General features: G+C 38.0%; 1 protein-coding gene across 1 annotated transcript; it reads left to right on the forward strand.

Annotated features, from left to right (window-relative positions):
• The first annotated feature begins 1812 nt into the window (after positions 1-1812).
• On the forward strand, positions 1813-24455 carry dhx37 (DEAH (Asp-Glu-Ala-His) box polypeptide 37). The gene is made up of 28 exons (XM_083554418.1): positions 1813-1972; positions 2228-2353; positions 5045-5211; positions 6064-6176; positions 6348-6702; positions 9847-9995; positions 10079-10171; positions 10472-10568; positions 10641-10754; positions 10991-11092; positions 11239-11353; positions 13248-13349; positions 13438-13499; positions 13580-13715; positions 13810-13886; positions 14360-14592; positions 14680-14791; positions 14931-15037; positions 16217-16405; positions 16494-16618; positions 16714-16830; positions 17742-17914; positions 18151-18265; positions 19316-19453; positions 19566-19660; positions 19751-19824; positions 19907-20004; positions 23168-24455. Exons 2-28 carry the CDS (start codon positions 2248-2250, stop codon positions 23242-23244), a joined length of 3441 nt encoding a protein of 1146 aa, XP_083410544.1. The 5' UTR covers positions 1813-1972; positions 2228-2247; the 3' UTR covers positions 23245-24455.
• Positions 24456-26020: the final 1565 nt, after the last annotated feature.

The raw sequence follows: 26020 nt of genomic DNA on the forward strand, positions 1-26020 counted from the left end.
TTTTAAATCTGATTGTTAAAAGAAAAAGACCCGTTGCTAAAAGAGACTAAGGTAAAAGAGCCAGCAGAACAGACTTTAAAGGCCCTGGGCAGATTAGATTGACATGGCAGCACATAGAGGCTGAAATCTGATTGGACAAAAAATGTTACATCCACATCAATATACTGGAAGCAGTGCAGCCAAGAGAAACGCAATGAAATGAAGAGAATGAACTGTTGGGAATAAATTAATTCAATTTCATTGAACAAATATTAGAATTGATGTTGTAAATGTAGGTCAGTGCTTCTGATAGTGTTAAGACCAGCAGAGATGGCTTGCTGGCCCTGACCGCCTGACACTGATATATACTCTATATATATATATATTGTGTGTTTTATGCTTTTACAGCACAGTGAAATTCTTTCTTTGCACATCCAGTGTGTCAGAGCACAGGGTCAGCAATGTTACAGCCCCCCTGGAGCACAGAGTGTTAAGGCCTTACTCAGGGGCCCTGAGAGTTGCAGCTTGGTGATACCCCAACCTTATGATCAGTAACCCAGAGCGCTAACCATTGTGCTACCACCTACCTAAGAAAGAAAAAAAATGCAAAAGTAAAAAATGGTTTATGAAAATCCTTAACAATTGTTTTGAACTGTTTTGGCTGACAGTTCCTCACGCTTTTCTTGAAAAGTTCATTTTGTAAATGACATTGTAAGTTTATCTGTAACCACATTAATTTAATATTTTCTGCCAACAATCAAGGAATAATAATAATAATTTAAAAAAACATTATTAAATCCACATATATATATATATATATATCTGAGTTTTCTACAGAGGTGGTTTGCAAACCGTGACTAGTGCGCCCACTGACCATTCAATTCAATTTATTTTAAAACACAGATAATGCAGTGATAAAGATTGATTGAAGATTGTTCTTTATAAATGTAAGTTTGTCCCTAATGAGCAAGCCGATGGCGAATGTGGCAAGGCAAAACTCCCTGAGATGGCATAAGGAAGAAACTTTGAGAGGAACCAGACTCAAGAGGAAACCCATTCTAATCTGGGTAGCGCTGAATGTCTATTTATTACAGATAAATGATGTTGAGGTGTGCAGTGATTGTGATCAGATGCAAACAATCAAAGGACGTGAAAATTCCGACATGTTTGTACGTCTGATAGAGGGCCCTGAAGTCAGCAATCTGATTGGTTAAAGCAACAGCTTCAAGCAATATGCATTTAATGCTACAGTCACCCGCAAGTGCTGATTCTAAAGGGCTCAAGGCAGATACCTTTGATCCCGGTTATGTGATGGCTGAAATCTGATTGGATGGATACCTAAACTACACTAACGTATGCTGTTCCCTATCGCAGCACATCCGGGGAGATACACCATGAAATTAAGGGAATAGACTATTGGGAATAATCAAATACATATTCATGGACAGAAATATATTGAAATATACGTCAGTGATTCTGATAATTTGGATCTCTTTTGTGAGGTGTCAGTTATCAATAAATTCAATTTCTGGAATTTTAATGATTTCAACTGATAACTAATAAAATTAAAGTTAATGAAGGTATTGAAACAAACAAGTCTTCCTGTCCAAGATGGCGGCACAGATGACGCGCTTGTCCGCATATTACCAGTTCGGCCAGGTACAATGTTTTGTCACAAAAGTCGAAAAATAGTCTGTTCTCAAAAATACTATACATTTTTTTATTTTTACTTGTCGTATGATGCCACATCATCGTGGACCCTAACTTTTTGCTTTTAATATTGCATAAATGACGACAAGATTACATATGAACATGCGGTCCGGGATCACGCCAGGCGAAGCGGAACGTTTGGATCCAGTTTGTAAACTAGACGGGCGCTTTAGAGAGTTGTACAGTGTTCTTGTTTTTGCACATGTGAGGTCTCGTGCAAATGTGAATATCAGTGTATATTCTAATTAAGTCTTGTGAAAGCAGAAATTGCATTCTTTTAAATGTAAGTGTATTTATTTTGCATAGCAAGTGCATGTAAATGTGATTATCATTAGTTTCCTCACAAATCGACAAGACAGGTTATGTGTAAACACCGATTTCATATCTGAGATAGTAAATTGACCATTTAGCAACTTTACTATTTTTTAACAGGTTATAGCAGCACCGAATTGTTAACGTTAAATACAAAACGTTCTGTGTTACAGCAGTGTGTTACCATGATCCTTTGGTTAGTTTGTAATTCTTAATTTATTGCCAGTTCCAGTATAATTCGCAGGCATGGGGAGGCTGAGAAACAAACACAACTGGAAGGCGAGGGAGCAGAACACAGCAGCTCCCAAACCTACTGAAGACCCGAAGAATGAAGTGCTACTAGAGTTGGAGGGTAAACTTATTCAGCTGTTATCTTTTTTTTTTTTTTTTTTACTAAATCCTAAATATCATACTTAGTTGCTATTTAGCAACAGTGTTCCCCTAATGCACCAGCTGAGTGCGTTCATCTGCACTGACTCTACATCATTTTTTTGTTAAATAAATTGTTGCCTTAGTCATTTTGCAATTTTACATGATTTGTAGCTGTTTCTCTAAACCATTTCTCCTTATCTAAGAGGTTGTAGACCAGTTTTTCATGTTTGATTCAATACCAGTATTGGGGCTGAGAATCGAGCAACACTTGAAAATCGTGGTTCTCAAAGTTATCAAGCTGATCTTCCACAAGCCTCTCTGATGAACAGTCTGGTCAGGATTGTGTTCAACTTGTGCAAATAGGAATAATGTGCAAATAACCACAATATAAAATGTAGTTTTGACAGTCATGATAAAGTGCAAGGGCTCAGCCATAGGATGGGGAGGAAGATGTTATTGATAGGTGTTATTAATACTTCTTGCTCTCTGCAAGTAACACTTTCGATAAATGTCCATCATTTTTGCTTGTATAGTAAAACTGTGGGCAGTGTTTCCTACCACTTGTAGTGCCTTCTGGCAGTTGTTGTACCATAAGGTGATGAAGTTTATAAGGATGCTTTCAAGGGTATAGCTATAGAAGTTCATGAGGAACGTACAAGCATGTTTTTCAGTCTTTTCAGAAAGTTTGTTTTGAAGAGAAACCAAGGTGTTGACGTTCATAATTGTGATGGTAGTGTGTTTTGACGCTGTGTGTTTGTGTAAGTAGTCTGTGTGAGCAGTGATCATAGAGTGTGGCCTATACACTGATTTAGCAGTTCAAATACTAGCAAGTCTTTGAGTCATCAGATGTGTGTGTGTGTGTATGTATGTATGTATGTATGTGTGTGTGTATATATATATATATATATATATATATAAAGACCATTCTTTTATTATTCAATTCATTTTTATTTGTATAGCGCTTTTAACAATGAACATTGTCTCAAAGCAGCTTTACACAGATAATGCGGTGATTAAAAATGAATATGTTCTTTATAAGTAAGTTTGTCCCTGATGAGTGAGCCGGTGGCGACTGTGGCAAGGAAAAACTCCCCGAGATGGCATAAGGAAGAAACCTTGAGAGGAACCAGATTCAAGAGGGAACCCATCCTCATCTGGGTTACACCGAATGTCTATTTGCAGCAGATATACAATGTTGCGGGGTACAGTGATGATGATCAAAAGCGAACTGTATTCCTGAGTCAGTGTAGGAGACTGTTGACATTAACTACAGTCCAATCCATCCTCAAAGCGCCTGTTCTTACTCTGGAATTTCATGGAACCACCCAAGGCGTTGATGACAAACCTTCCCCATCTGCACAGAGTGGCCTCCAGTCAAAGAGAACACTATCCAGAGGCAGGCCTGGACGAAGTGGGAAGATCCACGGAGGGGAGAGGGGCAGGAACAGTGGTCACTGGAGCCTCAGGAGCATGTTTAACTCGACCGAGAGAGAGAGGGGGAGAGAGAGAGAGAGAGAGAGAGAGAGAGAGAAGGATATGGATTATTAAGTGTACCTATTGTTGCATGAGAGTTAAAGTCACTGTGCAGTTTGGACTCCGGCAAGACTCGCTATAGCAGCATAACTAAAAGGGAGAACCAGAAGGCAACACAGACATGAGGGATCTCTGGGATAAGAGACGACCCACCATCAACAAACCTGAGTGAACGCGTGAATGTGAGGGGACGACAGCGTACAAATATCCCAGTTCACCAAACACTCTATGTCAATGTTCCCTCCAGATCTGAGCCTTTACCTGAGAAAAAATCTACTAATTAAAGGCTGATTAAGACTAATTATTGACTGAATAAATATGTTTTCAACCTCGACTTGAACACTGAGACTGTGTCTGAGTCCCGAACACTGGTTGGAAGGCTGTTCCATAACTGCGGGGCTTTATAAGAGAAAGATCTGCCCCCTGCTGTAATCTTCATTATTGGAGGAACCAACAGATAGCCTGCACCTTTTGATCTAAGTAGGCGTGGAGGATCATACTGGTACAGAAGTTCACTCAGATACTGCGGTGTGAGACCGTTAAGTGCTTTATACGTCAGTAGTAGTATTTTATAATCAATGCGAGATTTGATAGGGAGCCAGTGTAGACTGATTCAAACAGGGGTGATGTGGTCATATTTCCTAGATCTAGTGAGGACTCTTGCTGCTGCATTCTGAACTAACTGAAGCTTATTTATGCACTTACTCAAACACCCAGACAGTAAAGCGTTACAGTAGTCTAATCTAGAAGTAACAAAAGCATGAACTAGTTTTTTTGCATCCTGTAACATCATATTTCTAATTTTAGCAATATTTCTAAGGTGAAAGAAGGCGATCCTGGTAATATTATTCTGGTCAATGCCACAATGGCGAAAGAGCCTCTTCTGTGAACAGTAGGTATGAGACGGGATTAGGCCTTGGAAGGGACTACAGTCCATCATAGACATTCAGACGTGCATTCACACCTGGGGCCAGTTTAGCATAGGTAGTCCAACTACTTTAATGTCTTTGGAGGAAAATGCTGAAACACACACTTAAATAGGCAGGAATGTCATATACTCAAGAATATCAATAATTTTTTTATTTTTTTTTATTATTATTCTTTTGCTGTCACAATTAAACTTTTGCTTCTCTTTCAGACTCCACCATGCTGAAAGGAGTGGATGAAAGTAACACACTGGTTCTCCCAGGCACCAAAGCTAAGAAGAAGAAGGTGGAACAAACTGTCCCTAAAAAGAAACCTCTGACCAAGAAACAGAAAAAGAACCTGCAAAAGGTTCTGGAGCAGAAAGAGAAAAAAGCTCATGTAAGTTGTATTTGTGAGGTAAAATGACAGAAGTTTACACATTAGCTGAAAAAACTATAGTAGATATAGTAAAAAAAAAATCAGTCTGTTAAATGTGAGGGAGGAAGTCGTCTTTTTTTACTGCATAAGCATTCACCTGCATTTTACACATTATCTAAAAGCGGTCTCCGGTGGCTGAGGTGCCGGATCGTCCTCTCGGATTACAGGGGGGATAAAAGCAAAGTGGAGGAGCACATAACAAATTGAATTACGTGTAAATGTGGATGTTCATCTGTGATGCAGCTTTGGCAAATTAAACTGAGTGTAGAAAGATGTGCAGCTCATACAGAAATCTTCTGCAGAAATGTACAGAAGTGAGTTTACATCCTGGCAACACCAAGATTCATCTGCTTAGCCCTTGAGCAAGGCCTTTTAACCCCCTTATCTGCTCAGTTGTATAAATAAGATAATTATAAGATGCTCTGGATGAAAACCTCTGCCATTTAATGTATATGTAAATTTTACAAATGTAATAATTTTAATGCGCACATATTTAACTTACAGAGAATACCTGGAATTGCTGAGTTAACATTAAAGCTCCTTAATGACTAAAAGATAATGTCTCTAAACATTTAAACAGTTATGCATTTTTCTTTGATGGATGGATGTATGTATGTACTGTATGGATGGATGGATGGATGGATATTCATTTAATATTTAATCACACAGCCATTATTTGAGACGTCCCTGAGAGCAGGCGAGAGGTTTTACTCTTTAACCTTATTTAGAACTGCTCTGTGAACATTATACCGAGATATTTATGCATGTTTTTTAATTCTTTGTGTGTACACATGTTTTTACATCACCATACAGCGAGTGGAGATCTTGGATAAATTGGCAGAAGTTCAGCTGCCAGAGTCTGAACTGAAGCTGCTGTACACAACCTCCAAACTGGGCATCGGAGACAAACTTTATCAAACTAAAGAGTAAGCACATGTTTTCCGACTATTTCTGTGTTTCTGATAGAACTGCAGTGTGTGGATCTGCATGTTTCTGGACGTAATTTAAAAGCTCTCTTTCTTTGTGTGTGTGTGTGTGTGTGTGTGTGTGTGTGTGTGTGTGTGTGTGTGTGTGTGTGTGTGTGTGTGTGTGTGCAGAGTTAATATTGAAGGGGTGAATGATGGTTCAGTAACTGTCAAAATCAGCAGCCTAAGCGGTGCTAAGAGGAAGAGAAAACTGGATCAGGATGTGGACGAAAGTGATGATCCAGACTCTTCTAAGCAGGAGACAAGCAGTGGGTCAGACTTTTCTTCTGAGGAAGAGGAAGATGAGGTTGAGGCTTCAGAAAAAGCAGCACCTGTAGTGAAGGAGGAGCAGGAAGAGGAGATGGAAACAAAAACAGTGGAAGTAAAAGAGGAGGAGAAAAGGGAAGATGAAAAAACAGCTGTGCACAAGATCGATGACTGTCAGCCAGCTGTGTTTATTCCTGTAGATCGACTGCCAGAGATCCAGGTAGGAACATTTTTTTTGAATGTCAGTGATTATAATGTGTTTCAATTAGAAAAAAACTTTGAGATGTTAAGAGTTTAAAAGATGTTCGAAGTTTTATTAATGTATTTATAATAATTATATTTACTATCTTACTTAATATTTTTTATTTTAATGGTTTTTCTTAGAAAACTAAATTAGCCAGTAAATAGTACATAAGTAGATTTAATGTAAAAAGAATTTGCTCATATGACTCCATGATTGATGACAGGTAATCCTATTATCCAGTGTCCGCAGAATATCTAGTGCCATCATCACTTCAGTTTGTGTATTGAGGGCAATTCAAAATCTATATCCACGTTTCTGCCACACTGCTATATGACAGTGTCCATTTATCAAAATTATGATTTAAAAATAAACTTCATGTCAGCTGTATAAGTGACCACAGTTAAGACATGTGGTGAGTTTCTTTCACTTTTTGTGACAACAAGCATAAATGTTTTTTAAGGGGGAAAAAAAAAAGAAAAACAAGAAACTTGTTATACACACCCATTTATAGTTGGGAATGTGTTAAAAAACAACTAATCACATTCAATCTTATGTTAAATATTAATTAAAAGACGCTTACTAACCCCAAATAACACTAAATAATTCTTTGGGTTTTTTCTGACATCATTTGGTTGAAAATAATTGGTGCAAATAGTGGTGGTGGTGGTGTGTGTGTGTGTCTGGGGAGGGGAGGATGTCATTGGATATATCATGGATCACTGTAAGTTGATCATCAAGTGAAAAATGGAAATGAAGGAAACAATGAATTAGTTAACAATACCAATCAGTTTTTACTATTCAGCATGAGAACAACCCGAAGTACCTCCAGATCATTAAAGGAAGAGTCTAGATCTGTGTGGTGATTGAAGAGGGCCATGTACAGGAGATTCTTGGCCAATTTGAGTATTGAAATGCTTTTGCTAAGATGTCAGCAAATCTAATGGTACTTAAACCAAGTATTAGTATATGGGTAGGTTTTTTTTGTTAGAAAATTTAGTTTTCTCTAAATTTTTTAATAAAGGTAGAAGGGTTCTGATCCTATGGAAGTCCTAAGAGGCCATGTATTTTAATATTTTTTCTTTCTTGCTGTCTAGTGATCACGACTTAATTTTCTCGTGATTTCGACATGACGAAAGTTGTTTTCATCACGTTTTCATTTTCTTGTGATCTTGACATAAACATTGTTTCCTCGTGATCAGATCTTAATTTTCTGTGCATCTGGCATAAGAGCATGTTCTAAAGGCCGCAGCATCACTGATAATTGCATTTGCTTTTGCTTTGATCAGGGACTTACTGAAAACTGAAATAGCTTTGTGTCTGTCAGTGTGTGACAACTTGCACATAATTGTCTGACACTTGAGAAGTAGTCTGTCAGGTTTCAGACACCAACGCATACCTCATGATATACACCAAAAACATTCACAGACACGATTTTCTCTCGATACAATTACATTGAGAGAAAATGGGTTTTTAACTTTCAGATCACAAGAAAATTAAGTCATGATCACGAGAAAACAAGGAAAAAAAAATATTATAATACCTTTTAGGACCTTCATATGATCCATTGTATAGATGTTTGTTGAATAAGAACTTAGTTATTCAGTTCATAATATAACATTTTGTAATTAGGATCAGAATAATGTGCTGTAAACCTGTGATAATTCTATTTTCCTAACAGCATCCAGTAATCTTCATGTAAAACCCCAGTCTCCAAAGTCTAGACAGAATGGGCCCAGTGTGACTCAAGGGACCAAATAACCAAACCAGGAAACTATGTTAAATGCATCATGAAAGAATAGTGTTGAATCATTATGTTTCTGCCTGAATTCATTAACTTTATTAGCTGTAGTTATTTATCCTGCTGTGTTGAGCCTGCAAACAACATAACAAAAACCAGAAACCAAGAGTATTTTGCTAGGAACAAAAATTCAGTCATAAACTTAATCATACTTAACAAAAGACCCCCTGACCTGATGGAGGGCGGAGAATTCTGTAGGGATCTTTAAGCAGTCCTGTTGACTTAATTATGTGTGAGAATATAACACACAGCAGAATAATCAACATTCTGTAAATGTTATTTTGTGTACTTGTGTTATACTTTTGATATCACCATGTGATTCCTGCAGTGGAGTGTGAAATGATCCACCAGTCTGCACCATTAACTCAAAATGGTTTTCAGTGTACAGTTTTTACACATACTGTAAGGCACAGGCTGCTATGTTACATGGCTTTAGTGAGTAGATTAAAAGTTACAAAGCAAATTAAGCATACTTTTCAAAAAACCTCATTTGCATTAAACTGATTATCGAGACTGCTCTTGTGTTGTATGTTAACTAAAGTCTATTGTTGAATGTTATTGAAGATCACTGAAGCTGGGGACGGTTCCACAAAACAGCCTAAAGATTCAAGAAATTACAGAGCAACTCAAGCACTATAAGGATGAATTTGGACTGTAATTAACATCAACTGTCTGCTACAATGCTTAGGACTGCAGTTCTCCTTTAAGCACAATCACTGAACTGTGCACCTCAACAGTGATAAAACTATGACACCTTGACTCTGGACTTAAACAGCACAGTGTCACTTTACACCACAACGAACTGCACATGGACACTTTAAGGACAATCACTAAATCACTTTAATTTGTACTTACAATATCTGCCAAACTATTTCATGTATATACATATATTTTCATATATCTTCTATAGTTTATACTTTTTATTTATATACTTATTTTTTATCCTTATATTCTATTCCTTTTTTTTTATGCTTAAATGTTGGACAGTCGTACTTTTCACTGCAAAAGCATTACACTGCATGTCGTACTCTATATGTATGTGACAAATAAAATTTGATTTGATTTGAACTATAATAAATTGACATGGTGTTAAGGTCTTGATATATTTCGACTTACAATTGAATTATATGTTTTAAAGCAGTATGTAGTTTATCCTTGTTTATGTTGTTAACCTCAGTAAGAATGTTAGGTTGGGGTTGGAATGCAACAATGAAAAAGTTATGATTAGTGGTGCCCCCCCTCTTCAAAAAAAAAATTTTCTTACTTTTTCTCTTTTACTATGTCTCTCTTGCTCACTTTGAATACATGTGTGTGTCTTTTAGGAGGCACGACTGAAGCTGCCAGTGTTGGCAGAGGAACAGGTTATCATGGAAGCAGTGAAGGAGAATGATTGTGTTGTTCTGTGTGGAGAGACTGGCAGTGGCAAAACCACACAGGTTCCCCAGTTCCTTTACGAGGCTGGATATGCAAGGTACACACTCAAGCACCAATTCACTTACAAATTTCTGTGTGTTCAAGTTTATAATTGATCACATTTATGTCTCTGTCTCTCAGTGCTGATGGTATCATCGGAGTGACTGAGCCCAGAAGAGTGGCAGCAGTCAGCATGTCTCACCGTGTGGCCAATGAGATGAACCTTTCAACGGGGTGTGTGAATGAGTTTGACTGTGGTATTCAGACTTAACCAGCCTCGGACTCAGATTCTCCACCCTCAGAATGCCTGATGTGCAATGAGAATTATAAATGACAGGGTGACAGGCTAAATCTCTGCGTGTACATATTTGTGAACATTCTTTAAAAAAATAAAAAATTCCAGACATCCTAGTCATAGTCTATAGAACATAGATGAAAAACTAGCAGATTCTAGTCATAGCCTGAATTGCAGAAATAGAATGGACTTGTGTGTGTGTGTGTGTGTGTGTGTGTGTGTGTGTGTGTTCTCTCCAGGGTGGTGTCTTATCAGATCAGATTTGAAGGCAATGTGACAAAAGACACCAAGATCAAGTTTATGACAGACGGTGTCTTGCTGAAAGAGGTTCAAAAGGTAAATATGCTTACACACATACAAAAACATTTGCCACCCTCTGCTCATGGCCTAATTTTGTTTTGTGTACAGGACTTCCTGTTGCAGAAATACAGCGTGATCATTATTGATGAGGCTCACGAGCGCAGTGTTTACACTGACATCCTCATCGGTCTGCTCTCACGCATAGTGGCACTCCGCAATAAGGTATCACACGCACACTTTCTTGAGAAAGGCTAAAACAATCTTATCAGTAGTGAGCCTGTGTGGCTGTAGGATTTCATTCCAGCTAAATAAAAGGAAAAAAAAAACAATTAATAGTTGATAGGAGCACAAGATAAACTGATGAAACAAGTTGAAACAGGTGTGACTCCTGCCTAGTTGGACTGAAAGCTTGTAGCCATATTGAGACCCTGGTTTACAGTAATGTGTTAAACTTACAGAAAAGTTTACCCATGAAACTTCTGATCATGTCTGCTACGCTGCGAGTGGAGGACTTTACTGAAAACAAGAGACTGTTTCGAACTCCTCCACCAGTCATAAAGGTATCAACCACTTCCACTTTTTTTTTTTTACTGTTTTAGTTTCAGGCCTATCAGTATATTTGAAGGATGTACTGAATCTTCGCTTTAATTTTATTTATGATTCAGCAGTTTTTTTTATAAAATTGTGTGTGTGTGTCTGTACACAGGTAGAGGCTCGCCAGTTCCCAGTCACTGTTCACTTCAACAAGCGCACACCAATGGAGGATTATGTAGCAGAGGCCTTTCGCAAGACATGCAAGATTCACCGCATGCTGCCACCTGGTTAGACACACGTGCATGCACACACACACACAATTTGTAATTGTTTCTTTTTTGTTCATTTGTAGAGCATATATGAACTTTTTAATTTGTTGAGAGCTGCTGCTATCGATAATTTTAGTAATGGAGTATTCTATTGATTATTCCAATGATTAAGTAATCGGATAAGTAGAATTTTTTTATTTTTAAAGCTCATTACTAAAAAAAAAAAGACAGGTCTTTTAAAATGAACAAGGGATGTTTCCTTTTTAGAAAATTTTACATTTTATTGCTAAAATTGCATGCAAGAATATCAGTGAAAACTAAACCCATTTAAACAAAAACAAAAAAGGAACTTTGCCTAATTTCCGACTTTTTTCCCATAATTTCGAGTTTGTTTCTCGTAAACATCAACATTTCTGCTGCATCCACTAGTAATCATGTTGTGTGCTTGAAGTTTAAATCTGTTGGTGTATGAACGAGGCTCCTCTGCTTCATCTGTCTTGTTCCGTCTCCTCCAGAGCTGATTGTTAGACAGAGTTCTCTCCAGGTATCGGAGGCTTAGTTTGATATCATGCGATTCTATTGATTGTAGCCTATTTATTGTGTAAAGCTTTCTAGCATTACAGAGGGGCTGATGCTGCTGAGAATTGCGAGGAAAAAAAGTCTAAATTGGGCAAGCTTTTTTATGTGGTGGAAACTGGCCACTATATAAATGTTCTCCTCGCCCCTTGCTGTTTTCTCCCTGTTACTCTCATTTTTCCAATAGGCAGCTTCTTCTGTGTTAATGTGTCCAGAGCGCTCCAGTGTTCAGCGTGTGGTGCGAGAGAATAATGGTCCATGGGAAAACACAAGTTAAACGGACTAAACTATTTATATTTGTATTAGAATTACTTCTGTTATTCGAGGAATCGTTCCATGTCTAAATTTGTTAAGCTGACACCCAACATCCGTTTATGCCTTTAGTTTTATAGGCATATGTAGGTATAGGAAATATATAGGTACATATGAGCTGGTATCAAAAAGTTTTGAGACTAGTTTTGTAGAATGCTGACCGATGTCAGCACAAGGCTGCACGCACAGTCACAGTGGCACCGACTTTTATAAGTCAGTGTGCCAAAAGACACTGTACTGTGTACATCAGGAGCTGTGCAACTGGTGCTATTCTGACCACGTGCCTTCCCACATCTGCGATTTCATCATGGACAGCAAGTTAGAACAAAGGCTGCTGACGCAGAAGCAGAAGGTACACCGGATTAAAGTCTGCCGAGACCTCCATCTGCGCGTCGTGGACGACTCGTCCTTGATGTCGAGGATCGTTACCGGTGATGAAACTTGGGTGTAGGGGCACGACCACGAGACGAAGTCTTCACAGTGGAAGAACCCATTATCTCCATCATCGAAAGAGGCGAGGCAATTCTGCAGCTTTACCAAGTGTGTGCTTATCGTCTTTTTCTACATTCTTGGCATTGTGCATCAAGAATTCGTCCCACGGGCCCAGTCAATAGCGAGTTCTTCTGCTAGGTTTTAAGTCATCTGAGGGAGGACGTTCTACAAAAGTGACTAGTCTTGAAACTTTTTGATACCACCTCATATATCAAAATAAATGTAAAAACACTTTAAAATGAACATTAGCACACTCATTACAATATCACAAAAATAGTTTAATATAAATTGAACTGTCTATTAGTCACGTTAGGTGAGTGAATCTGTAGATTTTTTCGTGTTGCTGCATTGGCTGTTGCGAACACTGGGGAGGAAAAAGCTCGTATTCTTGCTAGTTGCAATGGGAGAAGAAGAAGAGGCAGATTAAACTGCGTTTTTGAGTTTCTTTAAGTCCACATTGCAGGACATGTAGACGTCACAATGCATAATGTCATACGTGACCAGTTCCTGGCATTTTCTTATTCACTTGTAGGTGGTATCCTGGTGTTTCTGACCGGCCAGGCTGAGGTGCATTCTGTGTGCAGGAGACTGAGAAAGGCTTTTCCTTATAGACCAAAAAACACACAGAATACTGGTACACACACACACACACACACACACATATATACGCACACAAATCTAGCAAAAACCTGAGAACCATGTCCTATCTTTGATTGATACAGAAATGGAGGACGCACCAGAGGAGCTGAGGAAATTTAAAAGGCAGAAACAGAAGAAATCAGTGGTATGGATTGTTTACTTGTTGCACCTCTAGTGATTGCATCTCTCCCATGGGACTCACCAGCTTCTCTCTTTCTCCTCCAGTCTCTTCCTCGCATTGATCTGAACAACTACTCTGCCTTACCCGTGGATGAAGGAGATGAAGATCAACAGGCTGGCCTTGATGATGAGGATGATGAAGGCTCAGATCTGGATTTAGGCGATCAACCAGAAGACACTGGTCAAATAAATTATTTTGTTTGTATATAAAGGTTATCCAGAAAGAGTTGTACACTGAGATTAACCTGTATGTTTGTGTTTATTTTTACTCTTAGAGGAGAAGGCTGATCCCTCAATTCCTCTGTACGTGCTGCCACTTTACTCCCTGTTGGCACCAGAGCAGCAAGCTAAAGTAATATATTTGCTTTATTTGCACAGTGTTTCTATGTTTTTAATATATGCATATTATGTGGGAAAAGTTAGCACTGTTGTCAGTGTGTTTTCACACCTATTGGTCTGAATCGGTGCAAAAATGGCAACTTTTGGTTTGTTTGACTTCACACTGCACATGTTAAAAAATCTGAATGGCATGAAGTCATTTATTTAAGGAGTGAGTATGGCTGAATAAATAATTAGTTAAAATGTGTAAGGTTACAAAAACGGTAAACAATCATTTGAGGTACAGATCACAAAGCCTACTAATTCCTAGTGGATAATCACTGCAGTCAAACTGCACTAATAGGAACCAAAATCACCTCAAACAGGTATTATGTGAAAGCACTGTTAACGTACCCCAAATTTTGTATTTCCTTTATTTATTCACATTTTTGTAAAACGCATCATTTTATTATTATTCAGGATGTATATTTTTGAATGTGTGTACAGGTGTTCCGTCCACCTCCACCAGGTGCTCGCTTGTGTGTGGTGGCCACCAACGTGGCGGAGACATCCCTCACTATTCCAGGAATTAAGTACGTGGTTGACTGTGGTCGGGTGAAGAAGAGATTTTATGACCGAGTGACAGGAGTCTCTTCCTTTAAGGTCACCTGGACGTCACAGGCCTCAGCCAATCAGAGAGCTGGAAGGGCAGGAAGAACAGAGGCAGGACATTGCTATAGGTTGGTTGTTCTTGAGTTTTTTCAGGATGGGGAAAACTTCATAATTTTCGCTTGTGTGTGATTGTATATTTTGTGTGATGTGTGCAGACTCTACTCATCTGCCGTGTTTAGTGATTTCAGCGAGTTTTCTGAGGCTGAGATCACTCGCCGCCCTGTTGACGACCTGGTTTTGCAAATGAAAGATCTCAACATTGAGAAGGTAAAGGTTTGGGGCGGTGGGGGCATTTTACATGTTACTTATGCTTTGTGTAACACTTAAACAAGTATGGTAACTACATAACCAAAACGAGTGTTTTATCACTAATTAAATCATGAATGCATGTCCCATGTGTTTGCAGGTGGTGAATTTTCCGTTCCCTACTCCACCCTCTTCTGAAGCACTGATGTCTGCTGAGCAGCTGCTCATCTCTCTGGGTGCTCTAGAGGAACCACCTCGCCAGGGGCGGTAGGTTTTTTTTTTTTAAGGATTCACATCAACCAGATCTTTGTCTCATGTTCTGGGGGGGATTTGCATAATAACCAACAACAAATATAACAGCTGACCTTCATCCATTCTGTATGAAAAAATGGAACCCCAGGAGGGGGCAGTAGTCTGTGTTTGTAATTACGAAGGACAAATAGGCAGTCTTGCAGACAATCTATTTAATAATGTATAGAAATGAGTATTTAATAATATCATCTGTTCTGTATAAGTGCAGTATAAATAGAGTAAATGAATAAGAAATAATGTCAGGTATGCCACCCAATGTACCAGTCTCTGTATTGGCATACTATTATAACACATGATCTAGTGGAACTCGGTTATCATTCACATGTGTTTAAAATATTAATTGCATGTATATGTGTGAACATCATAACAGAAGTGCAACAAAATGCAACAAAAAAGCCAGACCTCCCCGCTTTAATTTCTTTTCAATTTTAAGTTGTCAGTTTAGTAGATTAATGAGGGGGAAAAAAACCTCTTTGACTGTTTGTAGTATCAGACTGCAACATAACAAAATGTACAAAAGTGAAGGGGGATTGAATGGAATGCATTGTAAGTGAAGCCAAAATAATGGCTGGCTGCAGTACATATTTTTTACCCACCTCAATTCCATGTTTGTTAATGGAATGAATGCAAAACTTTTTTTACCTAATATTTTCCAAATTAATTTTATATCTTTATTTAGAATTAAATTACTTCCCATATGATAAATGTATTTTAAGGAATATTAGTTACATATAATTAATATGGAGCTGCTTAGCTAGCTTGTTGTACTTTAAGTAGGAACCTGAGCTGGTTGATTTAATAAAGTAATGGCATAAACGTTTAATAATAGTTAATTAATTTTACCAAGCGACTTTTAAATGTTACTTAAAAGTAACTCCATTGTAAATATATCTCAACCAAGAGCATGATTAAGCCATGTAAGTGTACTTTAGCATTCAGTTATATTACTTGGATTAAAATAAAAAGTTAAATTTAAGAATTAAGTAGTAAGTTAAAAAAAAATTTGGAGACCAGTGTCCGAAATGACTAGCGTCAATGGTATGGGACACACTTGTCGCTCATTAGTCTGTTTTGCTTTTTATTTTGTCATGTTATTTAGTAAACTTTGATTGCACTTTTGTGTATCTTTTCCAGAATGGTAGATATGGAGAGGGCTCGATTATCATGTCCTATAACCCCTCTGGGACGTGCCATGGCAGCATTTCCTGTCTCACCACGCTATGCTAAAATGCTTGCACTGGGCCGCCAGCAGGGCTGCATGCCCTACACCATAACAATAGTGGCAGCTATGACTGTTCGAGAGATCTTTGAGGAACTGGACAGGTAAAGAAGAAAAGATTTATCGTTCAGGGTGGAAAATATTCACAATTATGAAATAATGTCTATCTCTGTTTTTATTTGTGTCCCTCAGGCCAGCGAGTAGTGAAGAGGAGAGCAGTAAGCTGGCTGGAAGAAAAGCACGCTTCAGTCAGATGAGGAGGTTGTGGGCAGGCCAGGGCCAGTCTTTACTTTTGGGAGATCTCATGGTGCTGCTAGGTACACTCTACTCTTCCTTACAAACTAACATATGGCAATGGTTTATTTTATTAGGTTAAATTTAATGGTGTGTGTGTGTGTGTGTGTGTGTGTAGGTGCTGTAGGGGCTTGTGAGTTTGCTGGCTGCACACCAAAGTTCTGTGAAGAAAACGGCCTTCGCTACAAAGCTATGCTGGAGATACGGAGGCTGCGGGGACAGCTCACTAATGCAGGTTCAGTGCTCTTTTGAAATATTCATTTCGACGATTGATTGTGTGTTTTACTAGTCTTTTTTGTTGTCGAGTTAGATATTATACTCACATCGTGGTGAAACTTTATGGCCAAGTCTAAACTAAGAAAATATTCTGGTAGTTCCTGGTAAATTTCATGATGGCACAATTTGGTTTGTGTGTATACTGAAAACTAAATACATTTGTCATCAGTGTATCATCAGACATGGCAGCCCTAGCTGTTTTATGAGCCAATATCTACTCACTAGTCCAGCTTTGTTTTCTTAAGACACATTATGTTCATTGGTTCCTTAGTTCCTGACAACACAGATGAGTTCCTGCCAGAAAAAAAATTATGAATTTTACAAAATGGACATAGCACAGACATACATAGTCTGGTTAATATGCATAGGCAAGATGGGCCTGTTGAGGAAACAACACATTTGTTTAAATACCCAAAAAGTGTATTACATGTGACACATTTCAGAAAAAAGCAAGACCTAATATCACTGGCATTTAACTTGCCTGCCCAAAGGTATAATAATTGTCAAAACCATTGCTTATTTAAAAAATGATAAACAACAACAAAAAAACTATACATAATTCAAGGACATAAAGTTTTATGCTAGTGATATACTTAATACTTTGAATCAGATTCAAATATATTAAACATAAAGCTCATTATTATATAGTATTCATAGTCTTGTGTTTCTTTTCCTGAATTATACCATTTGTAGAACAATAAACCTTTATTCTTTGTATTGATTCATTATAAACAGTATGATATAAGGACTATTACACAGGTGGCCTTTGCTTGAATTAGTTTTGATATGACAGTACAATATAAATAGGTTCTCGTCAGCACTACCTTTGTATCATGTCTGTGTGCTGATATATTCTTTTCTCCGAAACAGTTAATGCTGTGTGTTCTGATGCGGGGGTGTGTGTAGACAACAAAATGCCCCCCCCGACTGAATCTCAGGTTGCGTGCCTGAGGCAGATTGTGCTGGCTGGTTTAGGAGATCATCTGGCTAGACGAGTACAAACTGAGGAGCTACTTGATCCAAAGTGGAGAAATGGCTACAAGGTGAAAACACACACTACCAATCTCAGAGCTTGTGTTTAATTGTATAATTAAAATCTTTGAAAAGATGATTATTATATTTATAATCTTTTACTCAGTTTAGATTAAGCTACTATTTTTCTTTTTTTAATATATATATATAACTTTCAGTTAGAAATAACTGTTATGGTTTATAGTAATGTAACTTGTATGATAAACAGCTCAATGTTTTGAATGCTGTATTTTTTGTATCTGTTTAGACTCCGCTCCTGGATGAGCCTGTGTTTATACATCCTTCCTCTGCACTTCACAAAGAATTGCCTGAGTTTGTTGTCTACCAAGAGATCATGGAAACCACCAAAATGTACATGAGAGGTGTGTGTGTGTGTGTGTGTGTGTGTGTGTGTGTGTGTGTGTGTGTGTGTGTGTGTGCAAGGTTGTGTTTGCATAAGCATATTAACTGTGGGGATAGATTTGGTAATAGAAACATGTTACAATGTCAGACTACACACACGTTTCTAAATGTTTTTTTTTTATTTTTATGTATCAGCTATTGAATGAAAAAGGTCAACACTACAATGCTAATTAATATTTGGAAATAGAATTCTGTTAAAAATGTTTTATTAATGATCAGGCTAATATTCATTAGCACAAGAGTGTTACAGTATGTTTATCTCAGGATTGGTTTCAATGTTTGTTTTGAGTGTCTTTACTGGGCCCTAGTCATATCTTATAGTCTTTAGACTAAATATACCCTCATATACAACACACATGAGGGCATTGTTCTCTCTGCCTATTATTTTTTTTACAGAAGTCAGCAACTGGTGGTCTGCAAATATGGGGTCATCAACTGACTGAAAATAAAAATTCACTTGAACTGCTTATAGCTCAGTAACTAGTTTCATTAACACAAACACATGGCCTACAGTTGCAGTTACATGTAAATTATGTAAATGAATTAGCTCCTTGGACCAGCAACTTGCTACTAGAGATGGGGGAGCTCTCAGATATTTAACTTAGCATATCTGCTAAGTAATTGTATAGCTTAAAAAAATACAAATAAATGTTAAAATAATGGGGTAAAGTGTGGTATGCTTTTATTCTACCAGTGCCAAAAGTTTTTACCAATGGTGTTTCTTTATAAGCCATTTTGTGGCACTTACAGTAACATTGTCAGCAACAGTATGAAAAACAAAACACTCACTGTACATTATATTTTTTTGTAGACTTATCATTAATTTTTAAGCTTTAAAATATAACTTTGTCTCCATTCAGTAATATTAGTGGCTTATCCATACCTTTTGTAAATAACTGTTCCTATAAAAATTGCATACATACTCCTGGTGTAGAGAAGTTTTGGAGAATTGCTAAAGACTTGTAGAAACTATTGTGCTCTAATACTTACATGATTAATGTTACTTATAGGAGTGTGTGCAGTGCAGACTGATTGGATCCCTAAGCTTCTGCCCCAGTACTGTCACTTCAGTGGACCAGAACAAAGCCCTGCCCCATGGTACTGCACCCTCAGTGGCAAAGTAAAGTGTCGACAACAGAGCACTTTCTGTAAGAACCCTTTTGCTTTCTTAGCCCCTCCGCCCTGCCCAGAGGTATTAATGGATGAGGCATGCTGTTTTCTTTCTAGTTTAATAAACTGTGTGCACATCCTTATTTGTAGTCAGAGTTGGGTGGAAGCTTTCTGCCATTGAGATGGATCATCCTGAAGGGCTTGAGCGATACAAACTCTTTGCAAAGTTTCTGCTGGAAGGACAGGTAAGTGTTTTGTGTGTGTTTCTATCTGTGTGTGTAAGATGCATATTACATGGAGAAATTAGAGATTAACTTCTGGGTTACATGCTCCAGGTGTGTTCTAAACTACAGCGACACAGTACATGCTTACTGTCGAGCCCTACAACTATGCTGAAGACATGGGCCAAGTAAGAACACAAGCCACATATAAAAATAATTTTCTGTGCATAGGTGAAAGATGTATAAAATGTGTCAATGTATATATTTTAGGCTTCAGCCTCGAACTGAAAATCTTTTGGGAGCGTTGGTGTCAGAAAAAGTCGACAGCCGAGATGCCTTAGAAGCTGCATGGAAAAAAAATGAAAAATGTAAGTAGGTGTGGGCATTTCAGGCCATAGCCAGTATCTTGGAAAAAAAATTTTTTTCAGGTTTTCATAAACATATTTTCTCATGAGTCTCAATGCTCTGGTAGGCTACAACCTCTCTGGAACTGATATAATCACTAAACTTTTTTTATATTTATGATGTAAGTTGAAGGTAATGCATGTGAAATTTTTACCAAAAATTACTGACATTTTGATTTTCACAAAAGATTAATTTGGATGATTGTATAGCTAGATTTACTGAACTAAGATCTCTACTATCTTGTGTTCATCTTCTGCTCTCAAATCTTAATGTCTTCAGTATATTGCAAGTTAGCTCAGCGGGGGGGTTGATATAAAGCAATCCAGATTTCTCCTTCATACAGACTAGTTAATAAACCTCAACCCAACTGAACATTATTTTTTACTTACTGTTTTACAAAGCCGATGACCGAATAACCCACAAGCAAGTGGCAATAGAAGGCAGAGGCACTAACATTAGGGGCAGGCTGACAAAACATTATTATTATTATTTTTTTATGTTCATGGGTTAAAGACTTCAGGCAATTTACCATAAAGGATTTTTATCCAAGTATTTCTTCTTCTTCTTCTTTCGGCTTCTCCCATTAGGGGTTGCCACAGCGGATCATCTGTCTCCATACCCCCCCCTGTCCTCTACATCTGCCTCTTTCAACCCAACTACCTGCATGTCTTCCCTCGCCACATCCATAAACCTTCTCCTTGGCCTCCCTTTTTTCTCCTTCCTTGTGGCTTCATCCTCAACATTCTCCTACCAATATACCCCATGTCCAAACCATCTCAATCTCCCCATCCCTCACCATGCAGTCCAACCTCCATTTTGAACCAGTCTGTCGTTCCTACTGCACACTTCACTGCTGTCACACTGTTCTCATTCATGTCCTGCACCACCCTCACATACTTCTCTGACACACCTGACTTCCTTATACAATACCACAACTCCTCTCTCGGCACCCTGTCATACGCTTTCTCTAAATCCACAAGCACACAATGCAACTCCTTCTGACCTTCTCTATACTTCTCCATCAGCATTCTCAAAGCAAATATTGCATCTGTAGTGCTCTTCCTCAGCATGAAACAATACTCTTGCTCACAGATGGTCACCTCTTCTTTCAGCCTGGAACTTCCTCATTCCACCACCACGTCTCTTTTTCTTCCTTTCTATTTCCAGATGTTACACCAAGTACCTTTCTAGCTGTCTCCCTTTCACCTTTTTAGTAGTTGCCCCTCTTCACCACCACCGAGCCCCTGTCTGACCTCTTCCCTGAATCTCACACTACAGTCTTCCTCCTTCAGTTTCCACCATCTTATTCTTCTTTCAGTCATCACTCTCCTCCTCTTCTTCACCTCCAAAAACATCATACAGACCACCATCTGATGCTGCACTGCTACACTGTCCCCTGCCAACACTTTACAGTCTCTAATCTCCTTCAAGTTACATCTCCTACATAGAACATAATCCACCTGTGTGCACCTTCCTCCACTCTTATACGTCACCCTATGCTCCTCCTTCTTCTTCACTGCCATTTCCATCCTTTTTAGCAAAATCTACCACCATCTGCCCTTCCACATCCCTTTTCTTAAGGCCATAACTACCCATCACCTCCTCATCACCTCTGTTTCCTTCACCTACATGCCCATTAAAATCTGCACCAATCACCAATCGTTCATTCCTAGGTACACCATCTACCACTTCATCTAATTCACTCCAGAATCTTTCCTTCTCCTCCATCTCACAACCCACTTGTGGAGCATAGACACTGATGACATTTATCACCCCCCCTTCAACTTCCAGCTTCACGTTCATCACCCTATCAGAAACTCTCTTCACCTCCACTACAATCTTACTGTACTCTTCCTTCAGGATCACCCCTACATGAAAGAACAATTTAAACCTGCAGTGTTCCTGTCCTTACTACAAATTATCTATCGTTCTTCTTACACAACACATCTATCTTTCTCCTCTCCATCATATCAACTATCTCTCTCGCTTTACCAGTCATAGTACCAACATTTAAAGTACCAACCTGAACCTCCACTCACCTCCACTCTCCTCCACTTCTCCTTTTCCTGCTGTCTCTGTAGATGTGATCCTTCTCTTCTTCTCCTCCTTCGGCCAACAGTAGCCCAATTTCCACCGGTACCCTGTTGGCTAACAATACCTGTGGCGGTCGTTGGTAACCCGGGCCTCGACCGATCCTGTATGAATTTCTGGTTCGTGATCTGCAAATTTGATTTGGCACGTTTCACGCTAGATGCCCTTCCTAACGCAACCCTCCCCATTTATCTGGGCTTGGGACCAGCACTAAGAGTGCACTGGCTTGTGCAACCCTAATGGCTGGTTTATTTTTAATCCAAGTGTTTACATCGTTAAAAATATACGAATATTTAGACGTGAACCATACAGCCACTATGTATAAAAAAAATCTGTAGTTTCTTAAAATATATATATTACATATAAAAAATAATAATTACCCGAAAGAAGGATGAAATCTGACACTTCAATGAAATCTTGATTGCTTCATGTCCGACCAATTGGGGTGGTGTACGGATTTGCGTCGCTGTCCAAATACTTATGGATCTGGCTGTATGTGCTGCGGGACTTTTAATCGGAGTGCTCCAAGTTATTAGGTCTAAAACACACATTTCAAATACCTATTATTATCTATCTAATGCCTGTTACTTGCTGAGGTTTTAGGATTCTAGAGTGTTAAACATTTAGTTGAATTCAAATCAAGTTGTTTAGAACGGAGTGTTCAGAAACTGGCAGTGGCAGAAGGCCTACATTCTACTGTAGCCAGGAGTGTATGAGAGCATATTTGGCCCTGTTCTTTGGGTGGGTAGGATGATTCTTTTTTTTTTTTTGTTAGTCAGAGTTGCACTAACCACTCATGTGCATCTCTTAACTCTTACAGAAGAGTCTAATTAGCCTTTCTAAGTGTGTTTTTCTGTGTTGTGATGTAATATACAGCAGCTTAATGATGGTGGCTGGCATCACATGTTTCCAGTAGAATGACTGTTGCCAATCTCTCTATCCACATGCAAAAGCTTTTGTGGGATAAGTGACGACTAGGTACTACTTAATGTCTAATGTTTGTTTAAAATTAAATCTGTTTATTTCTCCTAACAGTTCTCCTGTCAGCATACTGCCAGTGGCTTCCCAAGTCTGTTCATGAAGAAGTCACCAAGAGCTGGCCTCCTGTCTGACACACTCGTAGTACCTTATCACACATTAGTGGAAACACTAACACACTGCCCCTTGAAATATTACACAGCGGGACTTGCAGAATTCACACTTGCATAAACACACATATCAAGACTGCAGATGATCTTAAAATGGATATTTTACCTGTATATTTTTTTACAGTGTCTCACAAAATTGAGTGCACCCCTCACATTTCAGCAACCATTTTAGTATATTCTCAAGGCACAATTCTATAGAAATGAAACTTGGATATACTTTAGTAGTCAATGTGCAGCTTGTATAGCAGTATATATTTACTGTCCTCCAAAAATAATTTAACATACAGCCATTAATGTAAAAATAACTGGCAACAAAAGTGAGTACACCCCAAATAAACCGGTCAAAACTGAGTCCAAAATGGCAATATTTTGTGTGAGCACCATTGTTATCTAGCACTGCCTTAATCCTCCTGGGCATAAGATTCACCAGAGCTGCACAGGTTGTTCCTGGGATGCACTTCCACTCAAGATGATTAAAGAGGATTTTCAAGATGGGTTTCACTCGGTAAAGGCCTCAAAGGAGTTGAGTTCTCATACTGTGTAGGTGAGGAGTAACAAGAAAATTGTGTCTTGCCTACAGTCAAGCATGGTGGTGGTAGCATCATGGTCTGGGGCTGCGTGAGTGCTGCTGGTACTGGGGAGCTGCAGTTCATTGAGTGGTTCCAACACGAAACATATCCAAGTTCCATTTTTTATAGTATTGTCCCTTGAGAAGATACTAAAATGGTTGCTGAAATGTGAGGGCTGTACTCACTTTTATGAGATACTGTGTATTCATTCATTAACTCACTGTGGATTTGATGAATAAAATCTGTAGGAATATGGAGCTTCTGTCCATATATTTAATCCTAAACTGAAAAGAATCACCATTGAAGGTGCGAGTATGTTTAAACTGGTTTAATTACATTTTGAAATGTAGTAAGAAAGAGGGGAAAAGAATAAATTCAAAACTGTAACTGTAAAAAATTGTTGGGGAAACTACCATGAATAAAGTTTGTTTGTTTGTTTTTTTGGTAATTTTTACAAAATGCCTCTGATTTGTATACAACAGGAATGCAAGAGTATTCTGTCATAATTGTGAGTGATATTTGTATGACTTTTGATTACTTTCAAAAATGTTTAAAATGTTTTTAAACATTTTTCCCCCTTTATTTTGAATAAACTCTTTATTGCAATGCCTGCGTTATATACTTTGTCACAAACTATGACTGTAATGACAAGTTATATGAAAAAATCTGCTATACTGAACATCCCACAAACTATTTTCTCAGGTGTTTTCTGTGTCTGGGAAGTTTTGGGTAATATATTACTTTAAGGATTGAATTGGTATGACAAAAGAGGTAATAAACATTCTTAGTATAGATAAGATCTGGAACAGTGTTAAACTTGTCTGGTGAGTTTCAATTTCAACCCCCTTCCAAATACCCCTCTCTATTTATACCAACATGTTTTACTGCTGTGCCTAAATCACGTTGATCTATATGAAATTTAACTGTAGTTATTTAAATAACCCTGCAATGTAATCGGTTGAATATATAGTGGGTGTATACTGAGACTTTTTTTTATTTTTTTTATTTATTTTTTTTTTTTAAACCGTCTTTCCATTAATTAAACTATAATCCTATCATGTTACTGAAATTGCCTAGGTGTTGACTCTACTTACAGTATGTACACAGGTTCAAAAAAATTCTGATTCTGAAGATGCAAGGTTTACCCTCTTTTGTCTAGTCTGACTGAAAACGTTCACTTTTTACTTAAAACAACCTCTAGTTCTATATGAACACAGTAGACAACTTCTATTACAAAGTAGTAGGCCTGAGTAATATTCTATACTTTTACCCAACATATTCTTTTATATGTTTATTAAGGAGCTTCATATCGATGCATTGGCTGAGTTTTTTGATGCATCCATTATATCCTTACACCTTTTTTCTCTCCATTTCTTGTATTTAACGACTCAATTTAGCTGAACCATCAGAGTCTGACCTCACTAATGCTCTTGTGGCTAAATGATCATATCCCTTTTATTTTGCAAAATCTAGTAGAAAAGCCTTTGCAGAACTGTGAAGGTTGTTATAACAGCAAAGGAAGGATTCATTCTATAATGGGATGTTCAGCAAACACGTGTAAGGTGTCCACATACTTTGTAAATATATATACAGTATCTCATAAAGGGTGTAATCACATTTGTTGCCAGTTTAGACAACAATAGCTGTATGTTGGGTTATTTTCAGAGGACAGTAAATCTGTACTGATATATAATCATATATCAATATAATTTCAATAGTACTGACCCTTAAGAAGATTTATTAAAATGGTTGCTGAAATGTGAGGGGTGTACTCACTTTTGAGAGATACTGTATATATATATATATATATATATACACACACACACACTGTTCAGACCAGGCTAAATTTACAGTATCACTAAAAGAATCAAATGAGTTGTTAATAAACTTAACATGGAGAGCTGCAGCTGACAGTGCAAGTTGAAGGCCTGCCCTATTTTTCCTCCAATACTCTGACATTTTTCTTTCTAGAATTCAAAAAATCCATTGTAAATCCTGATTCACGACTGGTTGGGTGTGGGAAATTCACTACCTTTCAGCTGTACTCATACACGTGCATTCTTTACATGTCCTTATAAGCCAGGAGAAGCTACAGACATGGTTCAATACAATAGTATTCAGTAATTGTGTAATATAAGTGTCCAATTCTTCTTCTTTTTATAATTATTGTT

The sequence above is a fragment of the Silurus aristotelis genome (genome assembly GCF_946808225.1).
Source record: "Silurus aristotelis genome assembly, chromosome: 11".
Classification (NCBI taxonomy): Eukaryota; Metazoa; Chordata; class Actinopteri; order Siluriformes; family Siluridae; genus Silurus; species Silurus aristotelis.